Raw genomic sequence first — 14,713 nt, forward strand, 5'->3', positions numbered from 1 at the left:
AGCTCTCTAGCTACATGAAATTTTGCTAAAATCAGTGCAAATATATCATGGATCTACAAGGCTCTTTTATGCAATTAATAGCATAAAGCAACTTGAGGATAAATAAGAGCCTTCTCTAAGGCTCTTCTTTAAATCCTTCCACTGATAGTTGAGTTCTGCTGTCTCTTATATTAATATAGACACTGGCCCTGAGTATATTGGGTACCTATGAATAATTTTGAACAGATGAATTAGAAAAAAATTAGAGATGAATTATGTTCAAAGAGGGGGGCTAAATCCATTCAAGAAGTTGTTTGTTGCCAATTAATTACCTACTGCTAATTAGAATAATAAATTTGAGCACAGTTGTAAGACTTGGCATTGATTCACTGTAGGCTTATCTGGAAGCTGTAGTAAATGCTACCATTAGGATTGGTAATAAATCTGTCATAACAGGTAAAAATGGATAAGAAGACTAAGAAGCCTCAAAAAAACATAATTCCGCACAGCAGAAGTCTTTACTCTTTATAAATATAGCGGCCATGGGAATTATTCACGTGGATTGATCAGCTTAGGCTTCCACATAGTTATAAAACATGAAACTTCAGTACTTACTGAAATTCAGTATTAAAATGGAGGCATAATTCTTTTTCATTATAACATTTGCAATTTAAAAAACTGTATGTGCTGCCAGTAAAAATGTAGTAGAAAGGCCCAAGCTGAAAGTTTTACGCAAACGATCTAGTTATTATTTCTTCACTCTTCTATTCCTATAGCACCAACATAACGTAGGGAGGGTTGCCACCTATAGGGTTGCTTGGCCTATCCTAGAGATCCAGTGATTCATTAGTTAACAAACTAATAGCTAGATAAAAGAAGATGGAAAAAGAAGTGCTGGTAACAGATCACTGAATACAACATATGTCTTAAAAATGTAAGATGAGATTTTTTCAGTAAGCCTTTCTCCAGGATGTCTGCACTGTGTTACATAGTGTAGAAATGTCTGTATGGAACAAGGTCTGAGTGTCTGTTGAAGCAACATCTTTTAACGTGCAGTCCTAAGCTGATTTCAGCCAGTGATGCCAAATGGTTTTGTCAAAATAACACAATTTTAAAAAGACTTTCTTTGGCAGGCACACTAGAATTCAGAGTATTCAAATTGGTAGGTACTCAAATTCAGTTGAATGGTCTTGGAAACTTCATCAACTGTTTTACAACCTCAGTTAAAATAGAATGACTTTAAGAAATGCTGGAGACTCTTTTGACTTTTTATTTTGCACTGAATTATTTTTACTGCTATTTTTACATGAAATGCTGCTCTTTTAATGTACAGTCTAGATAAATTGCTTTTTTGTCAATATGCCATGGCATACTGAATCCAGAAATTCAAACTGGTGGGGAATTATCTATAAACATGAAGGTCTCTGTCAGTTAACCAGCTACTGGTGCTTAATAAAACAGAACTGGACAAAATCACAACAGTGAGGTCCCTATGCTTGAACCAATACTATTCAACTTATTTGTTAACGACCTGAAAAACAGTTGTAGTTGTATTTTGCATCAACACCACTTCAGCCGATGCAGAATCATTCAGGTTAATTCAAAATAACTGCAACTACAAAATCACTGAAGTGTCTGTCAATATTGAGTCACTAAAATATAAAATGCCTCATCAAATTAAATCTTAATGAACATAGTGCATGCTAGGAGGAGAAGGGAACTCAAGAACTACCTCTTTCATCATACATACAGAAGGACTAACTTTTCCAATAGTTAAAAAAAATAATTAAAGATTCTAAATGAAAAGTAGTAGTTTTTCTGGAAGATAAAAAATGAAACAGCTCTCTTGAAACACTTAAAAGAGAAATGTAATTTGGGGAATTCTTGGAAAACAAGAATTCACAGAAAATGTGATTCATGTGTATAAATCTGATGTACCTGAATTTTTGATATCGTGTGCTGTTCTTGCCATCTCATCTTGTAAGGTCATAGGATAACTAGCAATGGTTTTAGAAAATATGGGGAAGGGTAAGTAGCTGATCAGATATGTGAAGTCACTTCTGTATGGTGACAGACTAGATAAACTGAATTTCTCTAGCTTGAAAATGAGAACTCAGGAGATATTGTAGGGCAAACAAAATAATGAATTACACAAATAAGGTGAATGCGGAGCTATCTTTCAGTATTTCTTAGCCTACAAGAACTAAAGAGCTTGTGTTAATGTCCCCAGGCAGTTAGTTTAAAACAATAAGAAATACTTTTTCATACAAAACATAATCAAACACTGTGAGACACTGCCACTAGATGCTGTGAAGGCCAAAAGTTTAACTGAGTTCAAAAAGGGATTAATGGCTACTTTTGTTTCATGAATTGTAAAAACATCCTGCTCAGACATGTATTTTGGCTTAGGAAGTTCCTGAACCACTAATTGCCAGAAGATGGGAAGGAGGGGTTGCTCAGCTCCTGCCATGCCTCTTGTAATCTTTCCTTATGCATCTGCTAATGGCTGTGTTGGGAGCAGGATAATGGGCTAGACAGATTTTTGGTCTGACCCATTATGGCTGTTTTTATTTTTTAGGCATAATATTTTTTTCAGTAATGGGAGACGAGATGGAAACTTACTACTTGTTTTCAGATATCGGTAAATGCAGTTTGGAATATGATTTTTGAAAGCTAATTAGGAATGATCACACTCTTTGCTTTCCTTACTTGAGTATATAAAAGATAATCTGCAAATTCGTGTACTGAATGTTCAGGAAGATTACTTTTGAATAAGTGGAGATGTGAGTAAAAGTAAATCATTTGTATATTTCATTTGAATAAACATAAATATATTTAAAGAATAACATGTCAGAAAAGTTGACATAGTGAGAAAGGAAAGCTTTCTGTGGTTCTTTTGTCTGAAAAAAAGCATTTTTTTTTTTTCTGCCAGGTTAGTTTAAAGAATACTAAATTTCACATGATAAATTCCCCTACTGTAACATAAATTCCCCTACTGTATTACTGACAATTACTTTAGTAGGAAAAGAGGCAAGCAACAAGTGTTTCTTTAAAATCTCTTCTTTTTTGCACAGCTTATAATCCTTTTTTTTCTTTTTTTTTTTTTTTTTTTTTCCTTCTTATTGTAAAGTAAAGATTTCCTTTTGGGATTAAAGGAAACATGAGCTATATTCTATGATATTCTAGATTCTATGATTCTATTTCTTGTTTTATCTGACTAACCTATTTGAGCTTTTTTCTCCATGTAAACATATAATGTAGGAGTTTCTGTGCTCACTAAACAGAGAATTAATCAATTATCATAACGTACTTTAGAAATGAAAAATACATTACTCTGTCAAATGAGTTTATCCTGGACTGCTTGCAAAGAGTGCATGTCAATATAAATCATGGTTTCAAAGTTCTAAAGTTTTTTTGTCTATTAGGAAACCTTGATTCACATTCAAAAAGGCAATAAGGAGACTACGCACAGCAAGAAAAAAGTGAGCCGCAATTGAACATAAAATGCAATTACACAATGTTCAAAGCTGAGTAAATAAAGACCTTAAATAGCAGTAGCTTGGAAAGTTTAAAATTGAAAGTAGTTTCATCATGTGTGGTGAAAGGTGGATTGGATCAATGCAACTGATCTCTTGTATCTTGTTTGCTGTTGATTTATATTAAATTATACTTGAGGTGAGACTCCTTTTCATATGTATATAATAAATTTTGGTAATTTGTGCAATATTACCTTAGTGGTCTGGAAGGGGATTTCTTGAATTCATCTGGTGTTCAGCACAGTAGTTGAAAAGGCCTTCTGCGTAGTCTTCCTTAGCTTGGCTAGTGCAGCTGTAGATTTTGCCCTAACAGTAGCGCTTTATGTGCCTTTGTAACAGCACACAGCATTAGCGCTCTGGGGCTGAGTGCAATAAGTCCCTGTCCAGACTAAAAGAATGGAGGCTATAATACAAACTTTCTTTTTGTTCCTTCTGATATAGCATCTTGGAAAAACTGCAGCACATGTCAGAAGGTAGACAGTACTCCACTACAATGCCAGATTTAGCTGAACGATATCAACAGAAGTCTGGACAAAATAATTGAGCCCAGTCTCTTCTGCTTGCACTTAAGTTTGTTTCTTCTTTACCGTTCATCTTCACTTCTTTGGAATCCTTTATTAGTAATCCATCTTTCACTTGAGGAAGAGATAATAAAAATGTCAAGGATTTCATATTGAGAAGGGCTATCAGAAAATTAAGGCTAAATCTGCAGCTGATGAAAATTGATTTTTTTTTATTCTTTGCAGCTCAGAAATCTGAAATTCTCCATTAGTAAAGTGCTCCTTTTGTGATTTTTTTTGCGTGTACTAATGTTACATCCACTAGTCATGATTGTTTATTAATTCTGTAGAAACTATTTGAGATGTACAAAAACAATTTTCTATACCATAGAGACTTGCAGTGATTCTCAAACACTTGGCCTCCTGCTATGCTTTTATGGGTGAGAGATATAGTATTGAGAGGGGATATTTTGGGCCCACTGGGGAATAGATATTGATGAAATCAGTCTTTACTGTTGCAAGATCAAAAAATTTAGCATAGCCTGGGATATTGTCATGGTATCATTCATTTATCCCGATTCCAGCGACCAACATATAGAGCATATTTTAAGCTTTTGGTTGAAGATGAAGAAAATTCAAGAAATTTGAAAATAAATTACATTTTTTTCTTAATAACTCATCTTTTTCCCTTAGCTCTATATAATGGTGTATTCAGTTTTTATATACCTACTATTTATATTAGAAATGTTTTAAACGTGTCTTTTCCATGTTTACATATATATATTAACTACAAGGTTAATATATACTCTCTTCTGAGGATTGGGAAGGGGAAAACAAACTGAAATAATCTGGGCCTACTGTTAAACCTGAAAAAAAAAAAAAAAGACTGATTTCCGGACATGGAGAGTGTTCTGTCCTAGGTTTGAAAGCAAGGGTCAGGTGGAATGCCTTGGCAGAGGTGATGCTCCTTCTTTGGGGAGCTTCCTTCCACAAAAGGAAGTGGAGTTCCAGCCTTAGGTGTGGTAGGTGAGAGTCAAAATACACAGCTGGGAGCCTGCACTTGTGCAGTCTACCAGGCCCTCTGCAGAAGGCAGCGAGGGACCAGCCAGGCCTTTGACGGAGAAGGCAAATTGCCAGGGAGGCAAAGGGATCAGGGTGCTGCCTTGAGTCTCTGAGGAATTTGGGAACAGTCACAAAGACAAGCTTAGCACTCCTGCTGCCTAGGGTACCATGCTTTGCTAATTGCGTCCCTGCCAGAGGGTGCAAGTGTACAAAATGCAGGCTCATTGCCTTGTGTCAGGGTATACACAAGTTCTTTCAGCCTCATTGTTTCACAGCACGTTTGCTGTACTGCAAAATTGTGCTTTGGAAGTTAAATGTGCAAATTGTACGGACAGCAGTGAGAAGCACAGGGAAAGACAAAGGACTGGTCGGGAAGTTGAGTCCAGCTGAGGTTTAAGGGATTATGTTATGGCAGAAACCAATATTGCTGACAGTATCATTAGCTGTCTTGGTTTTGCTGTGTCAGAGTGGATGTAAACGGCTTTGAAAAGATGCTGCAAGGTTAAACTTGCCTGTTCAGTGAGAAAGTAACAGGTGAAATGTCTAGAAAATGTTAACAGTCCCATAAGTTGTAAGCAAACACACGCAGAATGTTGCTACTTCATTGTATCAAACTTTGAATTTACAAGAAACTGTAGAACTGTTTTCTCCCCAAACTACAATCTAAACTTCTGCTTAGTCATCTCTATTCTCTACTTATTTTTCTCTAACAATTTTGTAGCATGACGTGTGATGTAAAGGTGATCAGAAACACAAAGCTTGAATAGAATGCAAAGCATGGTTCTGTGTTATAGTACATGCAAATTTTTTGCTCAATCTGTTATTTTTTGTCAGTCAAATGCAACCTGATAGTTAGATGTACTAGTATTTTATTGCTGATCATTACTCTAAGGATCACTTTGTTTCACCTCATTCTTCCTTCTTTCTCTACCATCTAGCATGCATTTAATTCAGGTGGACTCTGTTCAGCGATGGATGGAAGATTTGAAGCTGATGACAGACTGTGAGTGCATGTGTATTCTCCAGTCCAAACCGATCAGCATTGAGAAGGATGAACAAAATGAACACATCCTTTCCTCACAGTATAGCACATGCAATAACTTGCAGCTGCTGTTAAAAAGAGCTTGGATCATAAGCACAGAGTTAACCAGGATTGCTCAAAAACTAGAGAAGAACAGATGGCAAAGAGTCCACAGCATGACAGTAAGAGTCAATTGTCATGTACGTTCCATGATAAATGAGTACAACACATTTACTAGAAGTTCTTCAGAAGAAATGCACCAGGTAGTAATGCCTTATTTGTCTTCTGTCTTATTTAATTTTTTAAATTGTAATAAATGCAACTTTCTTTAAACAATTGGTAGGAAATTCTTAAACACAACACTTCTTGCTGAAGACATTTAAATTCCTTTTTGTCTATGGAAGCATTCTTGACTCATTATGGATCCTATTTTATCATAGGCCTGATTCTGAGTGCTGATAATATCAACAAATTATGCTGAAAAAAAAATTAATTTTCAGTGACCACCAGACTGAAATAATTAAATGCCCAATCTGTGAGTTCCTTTGCATTTAAAATTTAGAAAATTATACATTTTAAACTTCATTTTTATCTCTACTTGTTTTATTCAGAAAAGTAGGAAAAGGGTGTCCATCTGTAATAATACAGTTTTGGAGGGTTTTTACCTAATTATCATGAACAAGCATTATTTATTTTTAAAAAGCAAATATATATTGTTACTTAAAATAACTTTTTCTCTCTCTGCAGTTGGAAAAACTTTTAATAGACAAGTGTTCAGAATTTACAGCATTTACAGAAAGGTAATTTTTTTTGTTTGAAATATTCATTTTGCTTTTTTATTATTACGTAGAATTTGTAATGGGAAGTACAAATCCAGCAAAATCTTCAAACGTTTGAACTGCAGCTCTGAAAGGCTTTGAGCGTTAGCCTCCAGTGTGTGAAGTGAACTGCTTTTATCTAAACTGTATCCTAATGAAAGATGGAATCTGCTGTTGTACTAGGAGCATGGCATAAACACAACACTGGTAGAGAGGATTTTTCAGAGCTTTTAGACATCAAGGGAGAAAGTCTGTTTCTATCAGTGACAAAACTCCCATTGAGTTCTGTGGAACCAAGATTTCAGCTTTTGTGAAAAACTTAGTGTGAGATTGTCATACAAAATGTACCTCGGTGCAAATATCCACGTTAGTAAATCGAACCCACAAAATCACATAAATATGCATTCCTTTAGGTTGCACTTATTGGTTTACTTAGCTCCATGTGCACTGGGATGCTGACACTAAAAAATAAAAAAGACACCATCTAATTGTAAGCAAGGAATAATTTTTTTTTTTTTGCTTTTTGTCAAACTCACACAGCTCAGACTTTACTTTTATATTCTACACACACATTTAATGAGATCCCCAATCCTGTAGTGTCTGTCTCCAATCAACCCTTTCCCTCCTTTTCTGTTTGAAAAAGTTAATAGAGGTAGGTGAAAGACAGGCAACCTATAGAAGAGAACATACTGTGTAGATGGAAGCAATGATCAACCAATCCGTATCTTCTATTAGTGGCCTGCTGAGGTGCAATATGTTTTGACAATTTAAAATAATGTATCTGTGTGTGGAAACACTAGTTATTTAATTTGAATTGTGTAATGTTTTCCATCTTTATTTGCTTTTTTCAGTTGGCAAGTATCATTGGTTACAGGATAGTTATACCAACTCTGTAAACCTGCTGTGTCATCTTTGTTCATAGAAGGCCTAACTTTACTTTTGAGTTTGCTCTTTAAATTTAAATTATCTCTAGTCATTATTCTGGACATGCATTCATTTTGTGCCCTTATTCTGCTTTCATTAAACTAGTACAAAAATATATATATATATATATATTGAAAGCACTTTTCTCATCAGGAAATATGGATATGCACAGCTGCAGCTGAAATGCAGGCATTCTAGAGTGACTGTAACTAAAAACATCAGTGGAAAACAGCAGAGTTACACTGGTATAAACACAGAGCATCTGCAGCAAAATTTGGCGTGCAGTCTGTGTCATTCATTACTGTCCTTTGGTGTTATGCTTACCATGTGCAGACAAAGCTTTGATATTCTGGTGTGATGCTAATGGCAAAAAGATGGTGTACTCGTGAACAACTGAATCCTTGTTATATCCATGTTTTTAATGTACTGTTACAACATAGAGAGCTCACCTGTGACAGTCAGCTTAAAACAATTGCTGTCTATTGGATCTTGTTTTCCTTCATTCCTTCCCTTTCACATTCTTTTTAGGTGTGTACAAACTGAGGATGAACAGATGCTGAGGTCCATGAAATCCTGTGTTAATGAAACGCTCACTACTGTTGCTCAGTATTTTGGCCAGTTGATAGAGCTGGTTTTAACACATGAGGCACAGGTTAGTCTACAGAGTTTAAAAAAAAAAAAAAAAGAAGTGTTATCAAATTGTTGAACCTCAAGGGAGAACATTGATAATTACAGCTCTGTTTTCAGCAAACTTCTGATTGGTAATTCAGATATCTTGTAAAGAGATTTAGGTGTACGTTCACCTGATTTGTTTTCCAAACAGAATGATCTTGTGGCTCACTATGTTAATTACCATTCCTGATAGGTGTCTTTCAGTGCAAGGGAGCTGACCTCTGGACAATGCCTACTTTATTAGAGCTTTGGACTCATTTTTCTCTTCCCTTCCTACAGATGCTGCTTTTCTTTAGAAACCACAAAAAAAAAAGTCTATCCTGCTCTTGACAGTTCTTATTAAAAGCCAAAACATCTAGAAGATGTTCATATATATATTATTACACCAGACATTTTAACCAGTACATATCTTAGACTCTAGGAAGTAGTGATAAAATACAATATATGACTATCAGCATTCTTGTTGCATCAAAACAGAAAATAAGCCCTTATGTGGTAGATTAAAAAAAAATCAAGTTCATAACCATCCACTAGTTTTTGAATAATTCCTTCATCCATAGTGTGAGGACCAATGAGAGTAAAGCCTGTGTGTCTGTGTATGTATAACCTTCCAGAAGCGTTGCAGGCATGATGTGTAATTTCCACTGGTGATTAAATGTGGATAAACACACTGAGTAATTAAGCCGAGGTTACAGATGCTCTAAAATTTTTCCATTAGAGCATTCTTGAGGTAATAACCTGTAAGTCTAACCAATCTGTCTTGACTTAAATTAGTTTCTTGAGATCTTATTAGCTATCCCTTTGTACCAGCTTCCTCAAAAACAACAACAACCAAGAAAACCCAACTAATTACGCTCAAATCATTTGTATATGTCTTATAGGTGATGTTATGTTGAAACTTTGAGCAGGAAAAAAAGAAAATAAGAAGCTTGATGAAAAGAAAATAGTTAAACAGTATTTACTACTGTGCTAAAGCAAAATCACTGCATGGTATTTTTAAAATTCTAATGTACCTTGATGCTTTAAGATAGCAAAAAATTTGCGGCTCTTTCAGAAACATCCCCTATAGTTTTAAAAGATCACTGCTAGGAATTGAAAGTCTCCAGAATATATTTTCAGAATTATAGTCAAGCTAACAAGCTACGTGCTAATGCACTTTGGTTAGGATTTATGAGAACTACATGAAATGCGTCATATGAATTTAAGTGCATAAATAACTGCATATTGCAAATTCAGTGAGTAGGTGGTGGTTGTTTTGATGCTTATTCCCTTTAATCTGAAGAGGAGTTGTAGACTGTGAATAGTTCTGTTTGAACACTTTGACGCTTACTGACACATTAAATCCTGATCCCTAATCCCTATATATTTTAAGAGAGCAGGGTTCTGCACCATCCCATCTGTATTCCCATGGCTGACGACTTGGGAGAGAGGTCATCTATCAAAACAAAACATCATAAGAGCAGTTTTCTGAACCACCTAGTCATACTGTGTGCTCACTTCTGCTATACAATCACATTGTCTGTGGGTAGTTGGCCACACTGGAGCAGACTGTTTAGGTGAGAGGCTAGGACTATTTACTCAAGAGCTTTATGTTCCAATCAGTGTGTCGGGATTTAGTCATGAAAATGATTCATATAATGTGAACTGATAAGTTATGTCTTTTAAAGAAGAATTTTTCTAAAGGGAAATGCTAAGGGTGGAAGAACACAGTGTCTTAAAAGGAAGATAACCGAGCTTTGTATCAATAATAGTGTAAAATGTGGGATATTTCTTTGCATTTCTTTCAAAGTTGTATTAAATATGTAAATGATTACCTTCCTCCTTCTAACAATTCTTCTTCTAATGATTGTGTGCTTTCAGAGAATAAAATTAAGCTGTGTTCTTCTAGCAGCTGTGTTTATCTGTGCAGTTGCAAGGGCGTACATACAAAAGCAAGATAACTATTTACAAAGATAAAATATTTAACCTATTTCATATATTTGAGAAATAAATGATTTCTCTCTGAGTATTCCTGTTATTGATCAGTGACACTTTTCCGTTTTAACTAAGACTACTGATGATCATAGAGCCTTAGAAAATTGTGTTAGAAAGAGTAAGGCAATATTGCTAATAAATAATATGAAAATCCTGTATCACATTGTGATACAGCTTCTCCACTGAGACAATTAGTTGCCTTCCCAAATTTTTAGTTCAATTCCAGGCCAAATCTAATAATGATTTACTGAACTGCAGAGTTCTTTATTAAAAGGTTTCAAACACATGCCTGTTTTCTTACTCTGATCATATTTATTTTGAAATATTGCTATTCTTGATTACATCTATTTAAATGTGATAGAAAATGTGTTAAAATATGATTGATCTGACTCCTGCCTATGTTTTTCTTTGCTTTCAGTTTATCTGGGTGAGAAGGAAAATGGTATGGATTAAATGGACTAGACTTTCTGCTCCGTCTCATCTTAAATATAATACTCACGTTTTTCATTGGAAGTAACTGTGTTTTATTTTCATTGGAAGTAACTGTGTTTTACTGTCTTATATCACACAGAACCTTCTGAGACAAATAGATTTGTCGGATAGTGTGTACGTCACTGAGTCAGCGATTAATAGTTTATTCAGCCTTACCCAGGAAGGTGCTCACCTTTGCCGTATCATAGCTAAGGTAAGGGGAATGTATGGATTAATTTGGAGTAAAAATAGTAATACAAGTGGATTATTTTACTTAACATATTAGTGGTGGTAAGTTTTGAAATGTACAGGACAAGATGAAATTCTTTATTTCAGGAGACTGATAAAATCTAGGTTAAAGAACAACAAAACTTAAATCTGAGAAACTTTATTATTATTATTATTATTATTATTATTATTATTATTTATTTCGCTGTTTTATAAATAAATTGAGCATGTAAAAGAGAGAAGATAGCAGGCAAGAAGTCTCCTGTCAGTTAATGGTTCTTGATGTAGATATTTCACAGCACCTATCTGGATCTTTTCTTGTTTCAGTTTATGTCCATCCTTGTTTTCCTCCCTCCAGGTACTGCTGTAGAAGGCCTGGCTGTGTAATCTTGGTAATCTCCTCTGAGGCACTGGAAAGCTGCTGTTGTTTTTATTTGCCCCTCTCTCTCCCCTCTTGAGGTGTATGCACTCTTGCAGCTCAGGTGGCATCATTCACCCAAAACCAAGCAAAATGGAAGGAAATTCTTATTAGTTTCAAGTGCCCAATTAATGCTGATAATTCTGAATATTACAGATGAGATATTTAGACTAAAGTTGTGTGGGCAAGCAAAGGAACAGGAACCTTTTAAGTCTTTCTGACATGTCTTTCTTAAGTCTTTTTACAGAGGGCTGTCATTGCAGTGTAGGTTACTTCTGGCAGCATGTGCTCTTACTCATTCAACAGTTGATGCTCACTGTGGGTATAAACCCATCACTCTACCAAAATTAATGATACTGTCAATCCATGCAGAGTTTGTACCTCTGAGGACACTTGGATCTTGAAAAAATAAGAAAGGCAAGGCATTTTATGAGGTCAAGGATAGGGTAATCCAATCCCTAGTATGTACGTATAGAAGGAAACTTTTTCCCCAAGCTTCTGCTTGTGGAGTGTTATGCCAACTCCTTGTCCTGCTTGGAGATGAGGATAAATAGCACCATCTAATTATTTTTTTTTTTTCTGCTCTGCCTTTAGATGGACATTTGCACCATAGAAACACTACTCTGTTCTTAAGGCTCTGAATGAGGTAGACTCATGTGTAGTGGATCCTGGCAACAGCATGAGAGATTTATTTTTTTCCTGAGTTGGTATATGAGCTCCACTCAGTGGTACCACCCCCCAAAAAAAAAAAAAAAATTAAAATGTTGAGTATTGAGGAAGTACAGAACTTACAAATTGGAGAAAATTGGTCGTCTTCTTTTTATCATTATGAGAATTCTACAGACAGTTCAATTTATCAGAAATGAAGTCTGACCTTCCATAAATCACTAAATTAATTTATTACTATTATTACATGGATATGTCACAGGATGCACTAAATCGTTTCCAAGTGAGGAAATGCATGTCCTTATGCAAAGAACCTTAAGTGGTGTTTGGTTGCCAAACTATAGTGGTGATTGTGTCACCCATCCTGTGCATCTGTTTGCTCTATGCACTGAAATGCAATTGTCTGGGCTCACCGTCAACCAATGTCATACAGAAGACAAAGGATACCTGCATCAGTGAGAAAGGTGGCAGAAGAACCATAATAGACCAAAATTTTGCATTTGATCACTTGAATAAGCAGTTATGACAGTGAAAGTGCAGGGTAATTTATAAAATTAAGAAACAAAACAAACAATAAAACAAAAAACCTGATGCTGTGCCCACTTATTAAGAGGATGAGAATGGATTTAATATTTGCAAAGATCTCGAGACCTCCCATACATACAGAAGTTTCCTAAAGAGCTATTGTTGTAAAAAAAAAAAAAAAAATAGACAGAAGCTGAATATTTGTTTAGTGAAAGCAAAACTCAACAGAGCTATTCATGCAAACTTGAAATCTTACTCTCCGTGACAATCTGTGATCTTGTCAATTGCTGTATTAGTGTGTTCTTCTGTGCCTTAAGCCATAAATTACGCTTCTATAGTACATCAAAATCTTAGACATGAAGCCAAGAACCATGTTAATTTTGAGAAGCTACTTGGAACTGGTTTCTTGCTTTACATCTTGGTAAGGTTTTCAATCGTCTCCCTCCTTCCTTTCCCTCCCCCTGCCACTACAGTTACCAAAAATTAAAAAGTCTTTGAAATTCTAACATCCTCTGCTGAAAAGCCACCTATAATTTTATTGTACCTGGAGGCATCCTTTGACTCACTGGAAACTGTTTTGAGCTTTGCAGTCGAAGTTAAAATATAGGTGTTCATTATTTTTTTCAGCATGTAACTAATCTGCTGTGGAAGAGTCATGTTGTCTCACACTGTCAAGCCAGCTAGTTGTTCTCTGTGTGAAGTTTAAAGGCTAAGATGGTTTCTAACATAAATGAGTAGTAGCAAGGACAACATAAGAAATGAAGGAAAAAAGAAACATAAATAATAACATTAATAAAAATCCTTGAATTCTGAGCTAAAAGAAAAATCAAAGATGTGGTGTGAATTTTAAACTATGTCATGTGCATCTGATGTCTATGCTGGTGGCAGCATAATGGAAACTCCACCAGTTTAGATGATTTTAAATGCAAAAAGAGAAAATGAGGAGAGGAAGAGCCAGTGCAGCATTTGTAGCAACTACCAGTTGCAAAAACCTGTTTTAATCAAGCTTCTGCCTGTGGATCATTTTCCTACCTTTGGAAGCAAATGTTCCTAAAAATCCTTCTTTCTTATGTCTCCTGACACATAAGCATAAAACAATGTGACTAACTTGGATCATTGTCTAGGGCTGCATTCATTGCAGGGGTGTATTCATAAAATCTTTATAGCATTATGTCTATGAGATTTGATCCCAGAATCTCTCATTTTAAAACCTGCAAATTATTGTCTTCGTTGTTAAAATTCTTACCTTCATGTTATGAGATCATCAAGATCTTAAAAAAATAATAAATAAAATAAAATAAAAATTACAGACTGGCTTGGATTGGAAGGGACCTTAAAGGCCATCCAGTTGCAACCCCCTGCCATCGGCAGGGACACCTCCCACCAGACCAGGTTGCTCAAAGCCCCATCCAGCCTGGCCTTGAGCACTTCCAGGGATGGGGCATTCACAGCTTCCATGGACAAATTTTGAGTGTATTTGTGCACCTGTAGAAAACATTAGCATTGCTTGAAGTAGACTGGTTTTAAATTGATTCAGCTTCATGACAACCAGAAGAATCCTTAAAAATGAGAGTTTCAGAGTAAATGATGAATAAATGCCAGGGCATAGAGTAATACAGGAAAAAAAAAACCAACTTCGTAAATAAATCCATTTCACTGATCAATTAGTGTAATGCTAACTTTATTGGACTGGATAATATATTAATAGTCTCTCTAAAGAGAGAGAAGCAAAAATGCAGATAGTATTTATTTACAGTAAAACAAATATACCATAGCTGTTTATCACACCTTTCTTTGGAGTAGCTGAGCCTAAATGTTTTACTGTTTGAGTTCCATAGGGTTGTGCAGCAAATCATTTATATATCAGTTCCATTTCTAGCAAGTATTTATTAAGAAGATTTCTTTAGAGCTAATAACAA

General features: G+C 35.3%; 1 protein-coding gene across 1 annotated transcript in view; it reads left to right on the plus strand.

Moving 5' to 3' along the window:
* Positions 1 to 14,713, plus strand: part of INSC (INSC spindle orientation adaptor protein) — a 510,527-nt gene that overhangs the window by 52,795 nt on the left and 443,019 nt on the right. Inside the window, exons 3-6 of the mRNA XM_083840240.1 lie at positions 6,016 to 6,361; positions 6,846 to 6,898; positions 8,369 to 8,492; positions 11,058 to 11,171. Coding sequence (XP_083696366.1) covers positions 6,016 to 6,361; positions 6,846 to 6,898; positions 8,369 to 8,492; positions 11,058 to 11,171 — 637 coding nt within the window. The remainder of the gene's footprint in view (positions 1 to 6,015; positions 6,362 to 6,845; positions 6,899 to 8,368; positions 8,493 to 11,057; positions 11,172 to 14,713) is intronic.

This window comes from Anser anser, assembly GCF_964211835.1.
Source record: "Anser anser genome assembly, chromosome: 5".
Classification (NCBI taxonomy): domain Eukaryota; kingdom Metazoa; phylum Chordata; class Aves; order Anseriformes; family Anatidae; genus Anser; species Anser anser.